The 22,936-nt window shown below is 36.3% G+C and overlaps 1 protein-coding gene and 1 non-coding gene across 2 annotated transcripts in view; one reads left to right on the top strand and one right to left on the bottom strand.

Moving 5' to 3' along the window:
• Positions 1-988: 988 nt before the first annotated feature.
• Positions 989-22,936, bottom strand: part of RABL3 (RAB, member of RAS oncogene family like 3) — a 37,744-nt gene continuing 15,796 nt past the window's right edge. The window contains exons 3-8 of the mRNA XM_004002956.5: positions 17,620-17,749; positions 13,056-13,170; positions 10,551-10,701; positions 6,162-6,233; positions 2,876-2,914; positions 989-2,279 (exon numbers count right to left, since the gene is read on the bottom strand). Of these exons, the coding sequence (XP_004003005.1) occupies positions 2,214-2,279; positions 2,876-2,914; positions 6,162-6,233; positions 10,551-10,701; positions 13,056-13,170; positions 17,620-17,749 (573 nt within the window). The 3' untranslated portion in view covers positions 989-2,213. The remainder of the gene's footprint in view (positions 2,280-2,875; positions 2,915-6,161; positions 6,234-10,550; positions 10,702-13,055; positions 13,171-17,619; positions 17,750-22,936) is intronic.
• TRNAC-ACA (transfer RNA cysteine (anticodon ACA)) lies at positions 7,550-7,621 on the top strand. Its single transcript has one exon. It is a non-coding gene; the product is annotated as a tRNA-Cys (tRNA).

A 22,936-nucleotide genomic window follows, 5' to 3' on the forward strand; every position in this document is an offset into this window, starting at 1 on the left:
ATCCTTAGCTGGGTTGCAAACCAAGTAACCTGAGGGACAGATAAGTGGACAAATATTTTCATATCTGGTTGCCTCCACAGTGAGTAAGAATACTGGCTAGACATCTGAATCACAACAGGGGAAAACAAAACACTTTCTCTATTGCTAGCAATTTGTTCCATCAAGAAAGCAAGAAAATCGAAGATTTAATTAACACTTCTAAGGAAGTATTTGGTATTTATACTTGTTTATTACCTAAAAGCAATTTTTATAACCAGGTCTCAGGAAGTCTTGGCAAAAATTATGCTTCAAAAGATTGTTTTTGAAGAACTCTGGCTAATAACATTCATTTTGGCAAACAACCTTATTTTGCTGCTACTAATACTGCAACAAACTTGGTGTAGAGTATTAAAAATTATTTTTCCTTAGGAAACTATAATTTAGGAGTCAAGCCTGAGAGCAAGAAGAAATGGAGTGGAGTACTGTTAATTTTTCAAAGTTGATCCTGAAGCCATCAGGGATGGGTTATTTTTCAATAAGGGAGAAAATACAGAAATTGGAATAGATCTTTTTCTTAATTAAGGGAAAGAAAGAGGAAGAAAGGACTATTGATTTATTTTTAAAAAAAGGAACACAGAGAACTTCAGTTGGTTTAGGTCTCTGTGTATGCATTTGGTTTCTGCTTCCTAACTGCACAGCCTGTGTCACAACATACTTGTGCCAAATTCCACATACAGATCCTGATTTACATAGCTCTCCTCCATGTCAAAAAAGAAATCAGGGCTAACTCTTGTGGGGGAGGATGTGAAGAAAGACTGGAGAATATTCTAGCTGATGAAAAGTGCTTTAAAATCCTTTCTCAAATCCCCAAAACTGCCTTACTAAAAGCACTCTCTAACACTGTGATTTTGATATCCATTTTCAGCATACCTTGACTTCCAAAGTACGGAACAGAAAGAGAATTTAGTGTTTTTTCCCTAGTTTTAAAATGAGAAGCTGAAACTGTGTATTTACTATTATTATACTTTAATATGAAACAAAATCAGGAGTGTGGAGTCTTACAGCAAAGCCAGAGAGAGAATATGTGTGAAAAGCTGTTGTTGAATAAGGCAGCAAATTACAGTTTCTGTAAAACAGGTTTATATATTAATAAAGAACTGGGGCAAAGGGAATTATACAAGCAAAAAAGATGGGTAAAAAAAGTAACAATGAACAGTTATGCATATATACACACACACCACCCTGAAAAACTTTAGATTATGAAATCCAAGAATCCTAGTCCATAATTCATGTAAATGTGTTGCTGTGGAACTTATTTTTACTTCTCTCCATAAATGCATTGTTAACACAACGAATAATATTCATAGTTTATGCACTATAGTTAAGGGACATTTTAGGAGTTGACTTTTCTTTCAAAAATAAAAATAAAAACTGAAGAGGTTGTAAATCCCTCTTGCTGCTCGTGTGCAGGTCTTAGATTTCACCCTGCCTGTTTTCAAACAGAAAAAAGTAAGAGGGTGCAGACAGCTGTAACCTAAAGAGTGAAGGATTTAGTGAGCTGTCAATTTCTTGCAGAATTCTTCTTTACTGGTACTGCTGTTCTCTGTGTATTATTAATCTACTTATATTTAACTCCAGCTATTAGTCTGCCTCTTCCAGCCACTGAGCCATTTGCAAAGAAGAGAGAGAGACAATTGCTATTATTAGGCATCCTTGTGTGTGTGATGGAGGTGGAGACAATTAAATAACACCATTTTGCTTCTTTGAAAATGACAGAGATTGTTTGGGGTGGACAACTCAGGGCTGGTTAACATAACCTTTCCCCTCAGAAGGTAAAACAATGGAGATACATTTCTGAAGTACTTAATTAAGCCTTCAGCAATGAGTGTGGGAAAATTACAGACCCATAACAATCCTCCAGTTCTAGGCAAGAGTAAATGTTCTCTGCAGCATTCTGTCACTGCTCATTTACTGCATCATTTTGACATCTCATGTTTCCACAAGGTTTTTATATAATCTATAAACAGGGAAAAAGGTGAAAAATAGAATGAGGACCAAGTCTGGACCTCCCACGCTGTTACTTCCTTTCAGTTTTCCATTAAAGGGTGAGGCTGAAGGGTGGCATTTTTAAGATGATTTCATTAAAAGGCTGAGACATTAATAATCGACACAGGAAGAAGAAAGCTGTGAAAAACTGCCACCGCTTGCTCACTCTTCCAAAGGATGAATGTCATTCAGTCATAATGTAAGCTCTTTAACGTTCCTCCCCCAAACCTTTTTCGATCAGGAAAGCCTGGAATCTGTAGGCAAGAAAGATAATCATGTTAGGTCTCAAAACAGGCAGAGTTCAAATGCTAATAGCCTTTAAAATGTTTTCCTTATTTTTTGTTTCTGTATATTAGGCTGTTGTTCTTTAAAGAGCTATCTTTTTGAGGTTTTACTCAGAAAACCACAACAGATTAAATAATAAAAATAAATTCTACTAAAATGAAAAACATTTGCTGAGCAATTGGTGAGTGTCATCTAAATCAGACAGGATGAAGGTGAAACTCACAATATTCACCTGCTGGACTTTCATATGAATTATCTGCATTGTGATAGACTATGGATATGTACCTTTGCTGTCTCAAGCAAATTATTTCCTATTATTTTATAATGTAACTTTATCTCTGGATTCTTCTTGTTTCTAAGACCCTTATTTTCCCTTGATCTGAGTTTTTCTTCTGTATTTAAGAAGACAGAAGAAAGTCAGTTGGTTGGGCCTGCAAAGTACTGCCCCGTCACCCCAACTTCTTAAAAAAAAAACCTCAAAAATGAATTTGGAAGTTCATTTCAGATCAATCAAAACTTTCCACAAATTAAAGAAATCATTTTATCAAAAAAGATAGATACAGACCTGATTACCATCTCTTAAGAAGTATCTCTTCTCTATAACCTGTTAGAAACAAAGATATTAAGGGCTTAGCATGTATACCTTGAAAAAGCAGTAAGTGCACTGACCACTGATGGCACTAAAAGGTGTACACCCAAGTTAAAAGTCGTTTCAATAGCAACAGACATCTACTACACTGAGTTAAGCCTGGTGCTAATGGGATCAGGATTGTGGAAGTATTTTTATAAAAACCTGTCTCTAGTTCCAAAAAGCGTTAACGATCGGTCAAAAGATAAATGAACAAACAAAAACAACTAAATAAGGAGAGAAAATGACATGAGATCCCATGCAATTCCCAGTGTAAATCTGAAAATTTGGCTGCAAATTTGGTTCAAAACTCTCTAGCAGTCAGCCCCAAAAGATACCAGACAGAATCCATAAGATAATTCACTCTGCTGTATTGCAGAAACCAACACAACAGTCTAAAGCAATATCCTCCAATTAAAAAATAAATTAAAAAAAAAAAGGCAAAGCACTTTTGCTACTACAATAGCACAACTATTCTTTAAAGAGGTCTCTGTCTGTATACTGTAGTCAACTGCCATATCCCTCCAGTAACCACAGTTGTAAATTCTGTAGGTCCTTAATGGAGACAGATGACACAATATCAAAATCGGTCAAATAATTTCTTATAGACATAATTTGCACCCTTAATTCAGCAGTTTCAGAACTATATTTGGTCAGTGGGAGAAATAAGGCAAAATCCATCTCTATTACTGAAAAGAAGCCTTCAAAACATACGCCTTAATATAATGAATTTAAGAGTACCACATGTCTATATGATGAACGCTTGAGAAACTGCAATGTCAACAGAGGCAGTATTATTTTCTTTACACAGAGCTGTTGTGATTAAGAAAAGTTCAGCAGATTAGAATACAGATTATTTGGAGATTAAGAGGTTAGAGTCTAGAACTATGAAGCTAGGAATCTCTCCTGAATAAAGCAGAGTATCTTCTTCCAGGCCTGTACCAGCTTGCTCCCACTGGCCTGACAGTCATCTCACCTGGATTCTTTTTATCTTCAAGACTATGGCTCAGTTACTTTTAGCCACAAGAGATTCAGGGTAAGGTGGCAATCACTGGCCTCAAAGGCAGAAAAGCTGGTTCGTGATTAGTATACATCTAAAATACCTGACCCCACAAAAACTATGACAGAACTGATTCTCTTTCTTCTCTCCAGGGTAGGACAGGAAAACTCTATTACTCTAGAGTGGAGAGGAATTACTATTAGTGAAGGGAGTGTGGAAGAGGATTAGATACCCTCTTGGAAAAGAAACCCTGTAAATTCTGGAAGATAAGATGCAGAGAAAACTGGGTGAAATTTAGCTGCCAGGGCCCTTGCTTTCAGCCAACCACTGCAATCTGGAGGTCTGGCCAACCTCTTAATCCACCTATCTTTTGTTGTGATTTAGGAAACCAAAAGAGGAGTAACTTTTCCCTTTTGCTCATAATTCCCTGCCCTCAACTTGTGTTATTATTCTCCTATTAAATCCTGCTCTCCTCTTAAAACCAACCAAATTCCCTCTAATCTCTTTCTTTTAAGTAAAACTTTGCCTGACAACTTGAATCACACTGGCCTATAATCCATTGTTTCTCTGGGATATAACTTGTCACATTTTATTTTTTTAATTTTAAAATTAATACATGATTTAAGTGACTTCCCTGGAGGCTCAGAGGATAAGACTCTGTGCTTCCACTGCAGGGGGCATGGGTTCAATCCATGGTGGGGGAACTAAGATCCCACATACCATGAGGTATGGCCAGAAAGTAGGAAAAAAATTTTTTTAAGTAAAAAATAAAATTAATAAATTATTTAAATTTAAGACAACATCCTGTGGGATCTTTCCATGTCAGATACAGATCTATTCATATAAGATGTTGTTCCTAGGGGACACAGATGGTATATGTCGGTCACGCAGTTGTGTCTGACTCTTGATTCCATGGACTCTAGCCCACCAGGCTCCTTTGCCCACAGAATTCTCTAGGCAAGAATACTGGAGTGGGTAGCCATTCCCTTTTCCAGGGGATCTTCCCAACCCAGGGATTGGGCCTGGGTCTCCTGCACTGGCAGGTGGATTCTTTACTATCTGAGTTACCATGGTGGTCATGGATCTAAACCAAGTAGGAGCTCATATGTTTTAACTGTGAAAACAACGTGGAAAGAAAATTTGGTCCCTTGCAGTGCTTCCTACCATTTTTTTTCAGTCATGGCACATTTAGAGAATACTAATATGTGTGTGTGACTTGGGGTAAATGGTAGAGCCAGTCCAGGGGCCTTGGCTGCTCTGAGAACTGAGGGGATCGCCATTTCAGTATACCCGTACCTTTTCTGCCACACACCAGTTGGGAGTTTATGCAATGAAGCAAAAATTTCCCAGTGGTCTAATTTTAAACAGGGATGGGCTGTGGGCCCTATCTTATGTTGACCTATTGGACAAAAGAGCCAAATATTTAGATCTCTAAATAGCTAAAAGAAAAGACTCATAAAACAGAGCTTTGAGGAGGGAAATTTTCTTCTTGGGAGATTTACTTAATATAATACAGAAATCAATCTTTTTTCAATAATAATATAGAAATACATCCTATTTCACTTTACTGCACAATGTCAACATTGGGTGAACAGTTTAACTTGTTCAATATTATGTACAATGCAGACATATGGCCTTGTGAAGGAAAGACAAACAGTGCTCTAATTTACCAGTATGCTGAATCATTCTACATTTTCCTTCCAGTTCAGGACAGTAAGATGATGCTGGTAAGAGTCAATCACTGGAATGCAAAGGTTTCTGATAGGGAACATTAGGGAATCAAGAAGATGACAGAGCCTTAAAAGTAATAGTAACATTTATGTGGGAGAATATTAGTAGCTGGGTGAACAAAATAATTCAGGACTTTAAGCAGAATCTCCTCAGTTTAGTGTGTTTTATGGGGGCTTGAGAGTAGTGAATGAGTACAAAGAGAGCTAGAAAATATGGAAACATAAATTGTTTTAAGGAGGGAATTCAGTACCTTAAAAAAAAAACTATTTGAATCTAGTAGGTTTCATCCTTCACTTAGAGAACACTGGTGACAGAATAAACACGTCAGCAGGTGTTGAGCAATTATACAAACAGATAAGAGAGATCAAAACAAGTATTATTCAAGCTGTGAAGTTCAGGATGAAGGAATAAAAAGACAAAGCATTCTGCAAAGAATTTAAACTCTCATGGTACATAAATTAAGTTTAAAAATAACTTAATTGAAGCCATTACCTTATCAAAAAACCTACTGAGCTTGACAGCATTGGAAGAACCTGCAGCTAAGTACCGTGGATTTGTGCAATCCTAGGAGATAAAACGTAAGATCCACAATTAAACGTTAGGAAACATAAGCTTTTTGTTAGTCATTACTATTCCTCTTGCACATTTCTATAATAAAATATTAGCCATCATACTCTCAAGTAATTTTTCAAATTATGATACACAGAGCAAAAAGGAAAGTGCTAAAGGAAGATAAGGCCACTTACTCTTTGTTATTTAGGCAATTTTAGAGGACACTGAACTAATGCATTCATCATCAAATAATTTCATAAAGGAAGACAGGATTGGTAATGTCTTACTAACAACAAAATCAAGATACTACTTACGTGACTTACCTATATTTACCTTGAAAAGCAGAAACAGAGCTATCAAAAATAAATAACACTTCACTATTTAATACAAGTTATTTACCAGTACTCAACTAACTTAAGTAGTATGAAGTTCTTAGGAAAAGTAGGAAGCATGAAAATAGGAGTAAAGGAGTAACAGCTGCCAGGGGTTTCTCACTCACTGAATGCAAGGCACTACATCCTTGGTGGGCCACAGCAGATACACTTGTGATAATAGTAAACAACAGATAATAAGTTTATTTTAAAATATCATTATTATTTTTAATAATAATTAAATAAGAAACAACAGATATTACTAGAATAAAAAGAGGAGAAAATAGGGCTCTGAAAAGACAAAATAATCTGAAATAGTATAATGATAGTACATTGCAATGGTTAGTAAAGACCTTAAATGGTTTACTATCCTTTTCCTGGAAATCCAATGTTGAATTGCCTTCACTTGTCAATACTGACTTGCCACCTCAATAGACTGACTACTTCGATTTTTACCTCAAATGCCACTTAAGAGCCAACCATGGGGATATGATACAGGCTTCTGTGCAAGGACGATATTTAATTTTTCAGTTATAAATCATCTGTGTTCCTTGGGACCTAATTATTTTTGGATTTATTCTGACTATAATTTATTTGTAATTTATTCTGATAAATACCCACATGATTCCTTTCCAATATATTTTATAACAATCATCTATTTTACCAATATACAACATTTCAAAGCTCACATTTTAAATTTTGGCTAGAAGCTAAAATACATTTTCCAAAACCACAAAAGAAAAAAGAGACAACAATAACTTTTCAAAGATTGTAGAGTAAAAGAAAAATCAGAGGTCTCAGAAGCCAGCAGGCTCTGAACCTGAGTATCTATCTCATATCTCTAGGTTGTGTGACACTGGTTAGGTTACAAAACCTTTAAAGTTAAGCTTACTGATAGCAATACTCATTTCATAGGATTTTTGTGAAAATTAAAGGAGATAATGCATGCCCAGGACTTCCCTGGTGGCTCAGATGGTAAAGCGCTTGCCTACAATGCAGGAGACCCAGGTTTGATCCCTGGGTTGGGAAGATCCTCTGGAGAAGGAAATGGCAACTCGCTCCAGTACTCTTGCCTGGAAAATCCAATGGATGGAGGAGCGTGGTAGGCTACAGTCCATGGGGTTGCAAAGAGTCGGACAACTACTACTGAGCGACTTCACTTTCTTTCACTAACATAGCAGGTACTGAAATATTAGTTTCCTTCTTTCTTCATCCAAGAAAATGCCATCAGATTGAATTTTTAGACACAAATGCACTTAACATAATAAAAGATAATTCTATATACGGATTAAATACACTGAAATATTGTGTAATCCGTTGTATTTGAAATAATGTTTGAACATTGATATAGTAGCTGGGGCATATAAAAGAAAAACCTTATGTAGATATGTTTTACAAAACGGATATTGATTACATAATCGTCAGACTGTTAAAAACTTCAGAGGTGATTCCACGTAGAGCAAAAGTACTAAATACAAAAACTAAATCAAACATCAAAAAAACCCCAAAACTTCTCCAAAACTTAATCCAACAATTTCAAGGTGATCAGGCTAGAGAAATCCTATAGTTTTAGGATGAGAATTTTAGATCTCAAAGAACTATAAACTATCTGCTATTGATCATGGAGGTCAAAGCCTGAAAACTAAAGCTCTAAATGCTTGCCTAAGCTTGAGAAAGAAATCTTAACTAGGGAAGATGCTTCAGAATGATCACTTTGAAGTAAACACGTAGCAGAGAAAAATTTGTGCTGGACACGATAAGCCTGGTGGTGATTTAGTTGCTAAGTAGTGTCCAACTCTTGTGACCATGGACTGTATCCTGCCAGGCTCCTCTGTCCATGGGATTCTCCAGGCAAGAGTACTGGAGTGGGTTGCCATTTCCTTCTCCAGGGGATCTTCCCAACCCAGGAATCAAACCTCGGTCTCCTGCATTGCAGGCAGATCCTTTTCCGACTGAGCTATGAGGGAAGCCCACAACAAGCCTGGCAGGATTTAAAACAATAAGTAATCGCCTCTCTGTTTATAATTTAAACAATTTGCCTTTTCTCCCCAACACAAGATAGCTTTGATTCTATCTTTGGGGTATACAATTATGTTAATTCGTACTGTTTAATAATGTTAAGTAAATTCATATAGGGACCAAAGATGTTAGCATTAATACTGTTAAATCAGTTTTTACTCGAGACTTTATATATACCTGCTGAGTCTTTTTGACTACTGTCTCTTTTTGAAAAGCTTATCTAATTTTCCTCCTCATTTTTTTCTTCTCTGCATCCTCAAGACCCTCCTGTTGTTTCTTCTGTGCTCTTGAAAGCGTACACTGATAGAAGGCTTTAAGTATGTTGTATGTGAACACTGTGGAGACCATGCGTGCCAAAGTACCACTATTTGAGTACCTTTACATCTTGTTAACAATTAAAGATGGCCCTGCCTTTGCAAGTACAATACGAAAAGCATATAGCTAGGTGATTGTCATAGAAACTCACAGGCACGGAAACAGATACATTCTAAAATACATTAAAAGTAATTGCTGGAACAAATTAAGCATATTCAATGGTAAATTTCCCTTTGGAAACCATGTTCAAAAAAAGTAACCTCAGCGCTTCTTCAAGAAGGACATTATGTATTCTATGTAATCAGAATTCTCTGGACTGTGATGGTCCAGTCCTCACTACCTGGGACATAATGCTGGCAGCTGAGGAAAAAAGGCACCTCCACTGCAAAGCTGATTGTTAAAAAAAAAAAACCCCAAAACCGTGGAATGTCAGGCAGAAGCTAACTCAGTTATGGGGGCAGAGGTGGGGTTGAACCTAGCAGCGTTCACTGATGTTGAATCACAGAAGAAGGGCTCAGAATAACCTGAGTCATTTGTTAACATTACAGAATCCAGGTCCTTCTGTCACACGTTATGAATAAAAAGCTCCAGTTGTAGGGCACTTATTCAAAAATTTTTTCAAATACTGTTGGTAATATGAATATGCAGTCAGGTTTGGGTACTTGATGATCTAGATGATTTCTAACAACTCTTTCAGATCCAAGATTCTAAACGTTAGTTGAAGGATAATTAAGTGGAAAATAGGTTTAGTTGTAGAGCACAGGCTCTGGAGTTAGAGCACCTGGTTCCACCTGTGTAATCTTGGTTTAGTTACTCCTCTCCGCTTCTAGTCTTCATTTTTAAAATGGAGATACTTATAGTACCTATCTTCTAGGATTGATGTGACGATGATGCATGTGAGACAATGTACATAAAGTACTAAAATAGTGTGCCTGGCACTAATAAGTGCTTAATAAATGTGAGCCACCACCAGCATGGCTGAAATACCAGTACACCGACATATTGTAGAAATCTTACTTGTGAACAGTGACATATAAACCATGACTGAAACTGCTGGCCAGGATCATTCCCTCAGCAGCACTAACTGGCTTATATGAGAACTTTCCTAGCCTTTTTAAAGTCTAGTTTTAATTGAGCTAAATATCTCAAGAAGGGACTCAATTCATGGTGTATATATATAAATATATATAAACTAATGCTTATGAAGCACTCCTAGTTTTCAGTCTATAATTTTCTCATTTATATGTCTGTTTCCCTTTAAGGTAAACTCTCAAGTTTAAGAAGCTAAGAGGCTTTTTTAAAGCAAGAATAAACAACGCACAGTATCAGTGACCACTCTTTGTCTTCTCAGTTATTTTGATTTTGGTGTGATTTTTAAAGATCTTTTCAAGAAAAAGCCTGTGACTTACATTAGAACAAAGTCTGAACATTGCAACAGATCAGCACACAAGGAGGCTGTGCCCATCTCATAATCTGTATGGCTCCAGTCTTCACTACTGTTTGGATTAAAACCCAAATGCCTGATTCAAATATAAAGCTTCTTCTCTGACTATGTAATTTGTGAAGTCTTTGGTTTTGCCTTTTCCTGATAATAAAACAAGCATGCATTAGTGAAAATACACACCAAATTGATCTCTTCTGCATTGAAATCCTCAGCCAGGAAAGCAGTCCTAGTTAAAACTTCATGACGCTTGTTTTCATGAATCTGATCCAGTTTAGTCCCTATTACCAACAGTGGGATTTGGTTATCAGCAAACTGTTCCCGGTCATAATCCCTGTGATAAATAATAATGAAGAGGTGAACAGAATTTACCTTTTCTCATGCAGATGTGTAATATTTAAATGTAACTAGCTTATACTATTTTACATATATGTCACTAACTCTTGCTCACCCATCACCTGTAAATCTACTTTTCTCCCAATTTCTTACACATGCCTGTTCATTTTTCAATCAGTCTTCAGCATCTTTCAAGTTCCAACTATTAATTCAACTACTCAAAATTTGTCCCTGGGTCTTTACGGACTACTTGAATAAAGTGAGAGCCCACCAGGTATATGAAAGTAGGTTGACTGACTTCTAAAACTCTGTCTTCTAAGGCTAACAGCTAAGGAATTTTTCTGAGGAGATATAGAGAGTGGATTCAACCCTCAGTGGATAGAAAACCCAGAAACCTAGCACGCAGTCAAGCCTTTTGGCAGAGGGGAATGCCAAGCTTCTGGGTACCTTCTGGAGTACATATAAGCTTTACATCCACCATACTTATTTCTGTCTGTGAACAGCAAAGAAAAATAGATCATTTCAGGAAAATAAGAAATAGGAATGCTGAGGCCAGAATAAATCACCCATAGCTGATGCTACCCTGGGGAAAGATGGATTCAACAAATGGAAAGGGAAAGAAACAGAAAACAGCTTAAATGTAAAATGAATAGTAAAAGGAAAGAATTAAGCAACAAATAGTTGTCTGTCCTGACATGAGCGCCATGGAGTCATAGGACAGGCAGTAAGAATCACTTGGGGTTGGTGGCCTTGGGTCACTCTATTACTGAAAGGAACATAGAGCCCAATATTATTCAGTTAATATAAATTCTACTCACGTATGAGAAATAAAACAGATTTGGATTTCTGACATATTATAAGCTCAGTTTATAACAGTCAGCAAAATCTGGTTGCAACACCGTATGTTAGTAAATCAATACTGCATAACCCAACCAATACAAACCAGGTGAGCATAGCTTTTTCCTTCTTTTGGTATTACTTTTCTTTCTCTTTAAATAATCTAAATCTTGTGTGTATGTGTGTGCAAAATTACCAAATCCTTTTGCCCTTCACAATAACCTTACAGGCCCTCAATTACTGTTCAGCCTTGGAGCACAATTATTTGAACTACTTTACCTCCCATTTCATAAAAATATTATCATTCTGATTACTGCATCAAAACCAATAACAGTTTGAGTTCAAGGCTTTTGTTTCTTCTTACCAACATCAATGCTGACTTAGGAGACATGGTCCAAAACTGAAAATTGCTTTATTAGAGAATAAAGTTCTTTAAAAAAAACAGTATATGTTTATTTATTTGGTTGTACCAAGTCTTAGTTGCAGTGTGCGAATTCTTATTTGAGGCATGTGGGATCTAGTTCCCTGACCAGGGATTGAACCTTGGGTTCCCTGCATTGGGAGTGTGGTGTCTTAGCTACTAGACTGACAAGGAAGTCCCGAGAATAAAGCTTTAGAAAGGGTCCTCCTTTAGGACTTTTCCGCCCCATACTCTAACTTTGGCTTACATATAAATTTTTGTATGTATTTTAACAAACATCATCTTTGACAGATATATTTCAGTCACTTGCAGTCTTTCATAATCCCTTGCAAGTTAACATACATATGTTTATTGTATATATGTAACATAACATATATGTTACATGAAATATATATATATAAATATATACACACACAATCTGTTTTCTCATTTCTTTTTTTAGCTTTCCTTTTCGCTCATTTTCTTTCATTAAATCTTATATCCAATTTGAAACTTGGTAATGAAATCCTTTTTTTTCTTTTTAAATCATTAGGTAAAAAACAAATTAGGAATTTTATCATGAATGGATAAGGCTGATAACACCTTAACATCAAAAGAGACAGATAACCAGGTTTTTGTATTACACGTACAATACCACTTTGACAAAAACAAAAAACCTTGCATCTTTCAGACTATTGTATTTATCTACCATTTTGGAGAAGATAAGAATTCAGAAAAACAAATAATTTGGAATGAGACACTCAGATACAAAAGTCATCCTCAACTAAACCCTCACAACATTATAACTAATTCAAAGTGAATTACAGATCTAGAAGGAAACCAAAAACTAGAAAACTCCTAAAAAGAAACACAGATTAGGCAAATACGTGATTCTCAAAACACAATACATAAAGGTAAAAAACAGAGAAACTAGATTTCATCAAAATGAAAAACTATTGTTTTGTGAGAGATACTGCTAAGAGAATGAAAAGACAAACTACAGACTGGGAGAAAATATTTGCAAATCAAACATCTTCCAAAATGGTTATTTTGGAAGGTACATTCTTATGACTGCTATAGCATTTCAAACCAATTGTGAAGTAATTTGGGCTTACCCATTTGTTACCAAGACTCCAGTTGGCACCAAATCCCTATTTAGAGCTTCCAACGACCAACGGTACAAGTTTTGGGATGACTTCTTATTTGTTAAGTCATGTACTAAAATAATACCTAAAATAATCAGAGAAAATAATGTCAATATTTTAACATTTCCTCTTCATTTCACAAGTGACAAAGCATTAGATTCCTTAATGAATGCATTCTGCTATGACTAACAAACTCAGACATGATTATTTAAAAATTTCCTCTGTAAATTCTTGCAAATAATTAACTAAATTTTTTTCTTTGTCAGTTCTATAACCAAAAAAAAATTCTACAAGGGCTGACAAAAATTTCATTAAGCTTTTAGAATGTCTTTTCTTCCTTCATTAAACACTTAATGAGTGCCTACTCTGCCTGGTCCTAATTACAGAACTATTTCATCAATAAAAAGAATCAAAACTACTTTAAGTATATAGGAAATTATATTCATTCAAAAAGATTATTTTTCTACACTATGCATCTGTCATAGACATCATACATACACCTATTATTTACAGTCATTAAAATATTTAATAATAAAAATTTATTTAAATGGTATTGATTTAATTTGATACAAATTCCTATTCTTTAGCTGACAAGATGTTTTCTTGTAGGTTACCTGGACCTAAACTTAAAAGTCTAATCATTTAGTTCTCTGAATTAATGCCTAGCTATGTAAGCTTGCTCAATCTATAAGAGATTTAGTTAAAACACAGCAAAAGAAATATGCCACAAGGAGATAGGAAAAGATAGTTAAGAAGTATGAATAGTAGAAAATAGATGGACTTTCTAGAGATTGAGAAAAACTGTAAAATATAACGAAGTTGAGAAGTACAATTAAATAGAATCAGCTAAGATCCTAGACAGAAAGGCAAAGCAGGTAATTATGATACAATATATACAATAGAGGAAATGTTTTAATGCCTAGTGAAATTTAGAGTATCATCTTGTGGTCGAGACTATATGTTTTTAAACAAACCCCAACTCTTTCAAAAGCAGAGACATTACTTTGCCGACTAAGGTCTGTCTAGTCAAGGCTATGGTTTTTCCTGTGGTCGTGTGTGGATGTGAGAGTTGGAGTGTGAAGAAGGCTGAGCGCCAAAGAATTGATGCTTTTGAACTGTGGTGTTGGAGAAGACTCTTGAGAGTCCCTTGGACTGCAAGGAGATCCAACCAATCCATTCTGAAGGAGATCAGCCCTGGAATTTCTTTGGAAGGAATGATGCTAAAGCTGAAACTCCAGTACTTTGGCCACCTCATGCGAAGAGTTGACTCACTGGAAAAGACTCTGATGCTGGGAGGATTGGGGGCAGGAGGAGAAGGGGACCACAGAGGATGAGATGGCTGGATGGCATCACTGACTTGATGGACGTGAGTCTGAGTGAACTCCGAGAGTTGGTGATGGACAGGGAGGCCTGGCGTGCTGTGATTCATGGGGTCGCAAAGAGTCCGACACGACTGAGCGACTGAACTGAACTGAACTGAACTCTTTCCTATATTACCCAGATTCTACTGTGAAGAAAGAATGTGAAACTGATGATTCTCCCATCTTCAAGATGTAAGATATGTAAATATGAAAAGAGAAGGACATGAGAGTTAGAATTATTTGGCTCCTCTAGGTTTTACAGACACTGTACAACTAAGGTGCTTGCGCAAGTTATAGCTGACTAGTTCCAGGTCGCTTAAGTTAAATCTGCGTTTCTCCTGGCATCTGGAACAAATAGAGATCTGACACTGGCCCCCTGGTCCAACTGCATTCACTCTACCTTCCTCAATGAGGGGCTCTAATACACATTAAGGCAACAAGGGCAGACTGAAAAAGGAATAAAGAGCTACTATTTAAAATTATAGCTAATATTTATTCAGTATTTATGTACTACATATTGTGCTTTCCGCGTGTCATCTAATTTGATTTTCAGAACAGTTCAATGAAATAAGAATTATTATCTTTATTTTACACATGTGGAAACAGGCTCAGAGAGGCTGGTAAGTGGGGCAGCCAGGATTTGAAAATCAAGTAATCTGATAGTAAAAACTGGAGGAAAGCAGAATAAAGTCACCTCAGGGCAAAGGAATGGCAGATATGTTCTCCTCTCCTTATTTCCTAGGTATAAATTCAAACATATGAGTGGGAGAGTGGCTGGGAGAGTGAAAAAATTACAAAGCCCTAAATGAGTTACTAGATGTTTTGAGGATCTCTATTTATGGCTTTTGAGTTTTTAAGAGCACTGAGCACCCTTTCCCTTATGTCCCTTCCTTCATTTGGGCTGAGAGTCCATGCTTTGTAGACTATGAGCTAGAAGGGACACAGTGAGGCCCACAGAAGTCAGGGTAACAGCTGATCAGAATATGTGCTAAAACTGAAAGCGAGAGACACTTTGCAGGTCTCCTTTAGGGATTATCAGCCTCAATCGTCACAGTGGGAAGAGGTAGGATATTGAGGGAAGAAAGTTATTGCTAAGAACAGACTGTGTATTTGAATGGAATGATCCTTATGCTCTGTTTCTTAGAAACCTAAGGATGGTAGATTGAGTAAAGAACCTTGAATGCTTCTAACAAGAGAAGTGTTCCAGAGGTAGGCTCAAAGAACTCAGAAACCAATTTTTCTCTTTTTTAAAAAAATTAAAGTATCATTGATTTATAATACTGTGTTAGTTTCAAATGTACAGCAAAGTGATTCAGATATATTTATACACATATACATATATATATGAGATTCTTTTCCATTATGGGGTCATTACAAGATATTGAATATAGTTTTCTGTGCTATACACTAGGACCTTATTATCTATTTTATACATAGTATTTGTATCTGCTAATCCCAAACTCCTAATTTATCCCTCCCTACCTTTCTCTTTGGTAATCATAATTTTGTTTTCTGTGTCTGTGAATCCCTATTAAGATTGTTCTTAACAGGGATTATTTTTTAAGAAGCAGGAATGTATCTCAGTCTTACCTGTAAAACTAACACAGGGTATATGAAATTACTTCAATAATATTCAAGGAAGATACAAATCACTAATGGATAGTAGGTATAAAAAAGATAACCAAATAAATATGGATTTAGATGCATTTCTTCAGTACTTACTAAGTTTACAACTCAAAATTCCATGCAGTTTCTAGGATTTGAACAGTCCTTAACTTTATTATTTATTTATAATTTTTATCCTAATTCTTTCTAAAAAAGATCAAACAGCAAAAGTGTCATTTATCCAAACTTCTCTTTGCCAAATCAGATTGATACCAATGCTGACAAGTCATTTGACCAATATAATAAACCAGGCCTCATTTCTTTCTCTCCTAGTCACCTAACACTATACCTGTCTTATTTGTTTTTTCACTTATATACATTCTATTAATACATGCTATTATCATGTACTTTATCATGTATTATGATATCATATATTAATGTCACCATCTTTAACTTGGAGAAGGCAATGGCAACCCACTCCAGTACTCTTGCCTGGAAAATCCCATGGAAGGAGGAGCCTGGTGGGCTGCAGTCTATGGGGTCGCTATCTTTAACTATTTTGTTTCATTTATGAATATTTTGTTTCTTCAGTTAGATTGTGACACTTTCAGATAGAATTCTGAGTTAAATTCGACACAGGTCTGATACAACTAACACAACTCATCCTGTATTCTATAGTATGTATCCAGTGACAAGAGCCTTTTCTACTTTTTGTAGTATCTACAAAACCTTATGATATGGGAGATAACACATTGAAAGAGGAATATAAGTAATGAAGATGTTACTGAATAATTACAATGCTTACCTATTATTGAATAAGATCTAAGTATAGTATAAATGAAGCCCAATTAATAAATAAGCATCTATCAGAAAGGAAGGGTAAGATGCTAAATCTGTTGGTATATCAATCAAAGAGAAGCTGAAATTATATTTCACAGTAAAATAAAAAGAGATAAAAATTGAATTTAAAAAAGATTAAAAAAAAACACCTACGGGTAAATCACAGGTGCCAATAGTTTAGTTCCTTGACACAGAGTAGGCACTCTATGAACTGCAATCATGTCTTATTACACACTTCTGTCTGGAAGTCTGCTCCAGGTATTCGTACATAACTGGATGAAATTTCTGCACCCCTGAAAACATCCTTAGGTAGCTTTTATAATTACATAGGCCTCTCTCTAAGGAGCAGATGAAAGAATTCTCAGGATCTCTGTGACATCTGGCTTAGACCATGAGACTCCTAATGGTATACACTTAGTTGACTAAAGCAACAGCAAGCACTCCCAGGGAACAGTGTTTTGAAAGTTCCATGTTTTATGCCGAGTACCTAAAATACAATTTTATGTCTCAACATTTAGTTTATGACAATAATGTAAACAGAGGCACTTAGACAAAGCAAATATCTAATGTTCTGAAATACATAGTCAGAATCTAGAAAATACAAACTGGAATGTGTTATGCAGATTTAAGAGCTGTGACTATACTATATCTTTCTTAAACTGAGTCTAGCATTCCACATCAGATGATCTGAGACCACTAAAATATGGTAAAAATAAAAAAAGCTTTACCATTTACAGAGTTGTAGAATACTGCTCTTGTGCTTTTCACACTGCTGGCACTGCCCACAGAGCCTCCAACATCCCATAATTCTATATAGTAGGTCTTCTCTTCTGGAGTTCCTTCTTTGTAGTCATGAACCTAACAAATCAATCCATCAGAATAATTATTATAGCCACTAAGAAAACTGGTAAGCCTCCTCATTCCAGCTTAAAGCACTGGACCTTTCCATATCAGCAGCTTACCCTCTGACTTTGATTACCACCTCCCGTCTTTTCAGCTTCTCCCTACTACTCCAACTCTAATAATAACTTCTGACCCCAAAGGTTCCTACAGTTCATTGTTCCTAACATCTTCCAAAGTTCTCCCTTCCACTTCCAAATCTTCACTTCCTTCCTAACAAAGCAAATGTTCCACTATTTGTCGTTTTTGTCACTCCTTCCCCACCCCACAACATAGTATTCACCAAACACTTCAACCTTGATTATATCCACCTTTTCCTGTATTCCATGTCTGCAACTGGATATAATGTTCAGAAAAATATAAATTCAAGCTAACTGGATTCATTTTAAATTCCAGTCTACCTTTGAAGCTGTCCTTTAGTCAGTTCCACAGCTGATTTCTACTTTTCCTCTCCTAGATAACTATTTCACACTTACTCGTCTTTTTCAAATTTCCAATAACTCTCTCCTATCCTCCAGCACAGCTAATAAGCTTGCTTCCCAAGACAGAAGCAATCAGAAAAGAATGTCTACAACCTGCTCTTCCCTTATCTATCTACTCTCTGCATCTGTACCCATACAATCTGCTTTCCTTGCAGCTCTTATAGATAACTGTCTGTGTCCCTAAGGCCAAATCCCCTTCTTAAGCATGAAATCCCATTTCTTCTTTCTTATCGAAGAGGTAGCTCTATCAATTCTCTTTTTCATCATTAAAATTTTCCTCTCTGTTGGATAATTCCCATCATCAAACATGCCATAATTTTTCCCATCTTAAAACTTGACCTCATGTCTTCCCTTAGCTACCATACCACTTCTCTATTCCTTTTTATAACAACAGCCCTCCAAAGAGTTGTCTCTTCTCAACTGTCTCTGGTTCTTTTCTTTACATTCTCTTTTGAACCCAGTCCTGTCATACCGTTTGTCCCAATCACCCCACTGAAATATTCCTTATCAAGGTCACTAATAGTCTCCATATTGCTAAATCCAACGATCAATGAACAGTTTTCATCTTACTCTACTATCTGATAAAACTAGTCATTCCTCTTTCAGTACTTTTTTCACTTAACTTATAGGATATCATACTGTTCTGCTTTTCTTCCCACCTCACCGTCTAATCTGTTTCTGTCTCCATTTGGGTTGTCCTCATTTGCCTACCCTCTAATTGTTAGAGTGTTCCAAGGTTTAGTTCTTGAGTCTCTATCAACATCTGCTTTTTTGACAATATCATCTAACCTTATGATTTAAAATGTCATAAATATGTTGATGAGCTTCCCTGGTGGCTCAAATGGTAAAGAATCCGTCTGCAATTTACATCCATGCTGGATCAGTCCATTCCACCTCAGACTTATCAGTCCATATCACCAGGCTACAACTGGGATGTCTAAAAGGCACCTCAAATTTTACATACTTAAAAATAATATCTCAATCTGCCTCCCACACCCATTCTTCTCCCATTTTCTCTGCTTCAGTAAGAGCCAATTCTAGCCTTCTAGTTAAGATTGAATTCTTAACTTAAAACTTAACTCCTGTCACACTACATATCTGATTTGTCAGAAAATCCTGCTGCTTTTGTCTTAAAAATATACCCAAGACCCATTCATTTCTCACCATCTCTACTACTAACACCCTCAAAGCCTCTAACCATCTCTTTGCCTGAATTAATGTAATCATCTCCTAACTGCTTTCCCCACTGGAGCCTCAGTGACTCACTTTCCCACCACTCTCCGTTTGTTCTAGTGTGATCATTTCAAAATGCAACTTAGATCATATCCCCCTTCAATTCAAAACTCTCCAATGTCTTTTACTCAGAGTAAACTCTATAATCTCTCTCTCATGGTCTAGACTTTATAAGCATTTATTGCTTGTACCATATTATTACTCAGAAATGAAATCTGATATACAGCAACCTTATTTATTAGAATATAAACAAGAACCAGATTATAGCATGATGGTTCAGGGGTGTACATCGGAGTCTTTCAAGAATTTGTCTGTTTTAGAAATATACATGCCAACAAAGGCAAAAAAATAAACAAGTGGGACTACATCAAATAAAAGAGCTTCTATACAGCAAAGGAAATAAGCAACAAAGTGAAAAAGCATCCTATGGAATGGGATAAAATATTTGCAAATCATATATCTGATAAAGGGTTAATATCCAAAATATATAAAGAAATCATACAATTCAATAGCAAAAACACCAACAACCCAATTTTAAAAATGGGCAGAGTTTTTCAAAGAAGACAAATGGTCAACAAATACCTGAAAAGTTGCTCAATATCACTAATCAGAAGGGAAGTCCAAATTAAAGGATTGAGACAACACCTCCTACCTCTTAATACGGCTGTTACCAAAAAGACAAGAGATAACGAGTGTAGGTGAGGATGTGGAGAAAAGGGAACCCTTGTGCACTGTTGATGGCAATGTAAACTGGTTCAGCCACTATGGAAACAGAATAAACATTCCTCAAAAAGTTAAAAACAGAACTACCATCAGTTCAGTTCAGTTTAGCCACTCAGTCGTGTCCAACTCTTTGCGACCCCATGAATCGCAGCACGCCAGGCCTCCCTGTCCATCACCAACTCCAGGAGTTCACTCAGATTCACGTCCATCGAGTCAGTGATGCCATCCAGCCATCTCATCCTGTCGTCCCCTTCTCCTCCTGCCTCCAATCCCTCCCAACATCAGAGTCTTTTCCAATGAGTCAACTCTTCACATGGGGCGGCCAAAGTACTGGAGTTTCAGCTTTAGCATCATTCCTTCCAAAGAAATCCCAGGGCTGATCTCCTTCAGAATGGACTGGTTGGATCTCCCTGCAGTCCAAGGGACTCTCAAGAGTCTTCTCCAACACCACAGTTCAAAAGCATCAATTCTTTGGTGCTCAGCCTTCTTCACAGTCCAACTCTCACATCCATAACCCAGCAATTCCACTTCTGGATATATAGCCAAAGGAAATGAAAATAGGATGCTGAAGAGATTATCTGCACTCTCATATTCTACTGCACAACAGCCAAGACACGACAACAATTCAAGTGTCTGTTAATGGATGATGAATGAACGAGAAGATAGGATATAAAACTGTGGGAAGGGAATAGTCTTCCATTATTCAGCCATGAGAAAAAAGGAAATTCTGCTATTTGCAACCACATGGTTGGATCTTGAGGGAATTATGCTAAGTGAAATAAGCCAGACTGAGAGAAAAAATAAAATACTACATGCTATCACTTATATGTGGAATCTGAATAAAAGGCTAAACTCATAGAAACAGAAAACAGAAAAGTGTTTGCCAGGGGTTGCAGAGGTGGGGAGGAAATAGGGAGAATTTGGTAAAAAGGTGCAAATTTTCAGCTTTAAAATAATAAGGTCTGAGGATATACAATGTGGTGAGTGTAGTTGGGAACACTCTACTGTATAACTAAAATATGCTAAAAGAGTAGAATGTAAATGTTCTCACCAAATAAACACGTGAGGTGATGGATGTGCTAATTAACAGGATGGGAGGAATCCTTTCACAATGTATAAGAATATAGTATATCATCACAATATACACTTTATCTTATAATTGTTAATTATATCTAAACAAAGCTGAAAAAAAGTCCTTAAAAAAAAAAGAAAGAAGAAATATACATGCCAGACTTACTGAATCAGTTACTTTTGGGTCCAGTCTTTGGCATGCATAATTTGAAAATTCTCCAAATGATTTTGCTATAACCCCTAGGAATTAAGAATCACTGATTTTATAGAAAGTTGAAACTATTTTGGTATCAGGAGGCCCGACCATACTCCTTGACTGTTACTGATAATCCCTGATATCTTTGAGTCTGTTTACTTGCTTATAAAATGAAAATGAAGAAGTTATACTATGTGTATCAAATGTCTCTGAAATAAAAAGTAAGACAGTTGAGTAGAATGAACTGGGAGATTGGGATTGACATATATACACTACTGATACTATGTTTATAATAGATGATGAGAATCTACTGTAGAGCACAGGGAACTCTATGTTCTGTGGTGACCCAAATGGGAAGGAAAGCCAAAAAGAGATGCATGTATACATATAGCTGATTAACCCTGCTATAGAGTAGAAATTGGGCTTCCCTGGTAGCTTAGCTGGTAAAGAATTCACCTGCAATGCAGGAGACTCCAGTTCAATTCCTGGGTTGGGAAGATTCACTGGAAAAGGGACAGGCTACACATTCCAGTATTCTTGGGCTTCCCTGGAGGCTCAGATGGAAGACCTGAGTTTGATCCCTGGGTAGGAAGATCACTTGGAGGAGGGCATGGCAACTCAATTCAGTATTCTTACCTGGAGAATCCCACAGATAGAGTAACCTGGCGTACTGCAGTCCATGGGGTCACAAAGAGTCAAAGACAGCTGAGCAACTAAGCAGAGCATAGCACAGAGTAGAAACTAACAAAAATTAATTTTAAAAAGATAGCTGAGCAGTTAAAATATATATCATAAAATACATGTACTATATTTAACAGAATGATTCATACTTTTTACTTATTCACATTTTTTAGATACAAATCATTTTGTCCAAGGAAAATCTTAAATAAACAAGATATTCTACAGATAGCCACAATGACATTAAGAGAAGACAATGATTAGAATGGCAACAAAGAGGATAGGAAACACAAATGACAATAGCAAAATCACAGTAGTTGTGGACCATGGTGGATAACAGAAAGTAATTCTGTAGAGTGTGATAAAAGTTATCAGTATTTTGCAATTATATGGCATAAATAACAGATAGCAAATGATCATGTTAAATTATCAATAAAAAGATTAAACTACATGAATTCTGTTTTTAAAGCAAGAAAATGTTTAATACATTTGATCAAAATTTCTAAGCACAAGCACTGAAATGAACAATATGAGATATTATAAGGCATTAGTTATCTGGTATCAAAAAGCTCAACCACTTTGATGAAGCTCTCTTGATCCTGCCACCTTCCCTGGCTCCAAAACCAACCAGGGCTGGTTAGGTACTCCTCCTATTTGCTCCCATAATATGCTGCACAGTTCTATCATTTCACTAACCACACTGTCACTTATCTGCCAGTATCTCTTCTATCAGATTCCTGAACTTAAGAGCAGGAGCTATAT

This window comes from Ovis aries, chromosome 1 (assembly GCF_016772045.2).
Source record: "Ovis aries strain OAR_USU_Benz2616 breed Rambouillet chromosome 1, ARS-UI_Ramb_v3.0, whole genome shotgun sequence".
In the NCBI taxonomy this organism is placed as follows: Eukaryota; Metazoa; Chordata; class Mammalia; order Artiodactyla; family Bovidae; genus Ovis; species Ovis aries.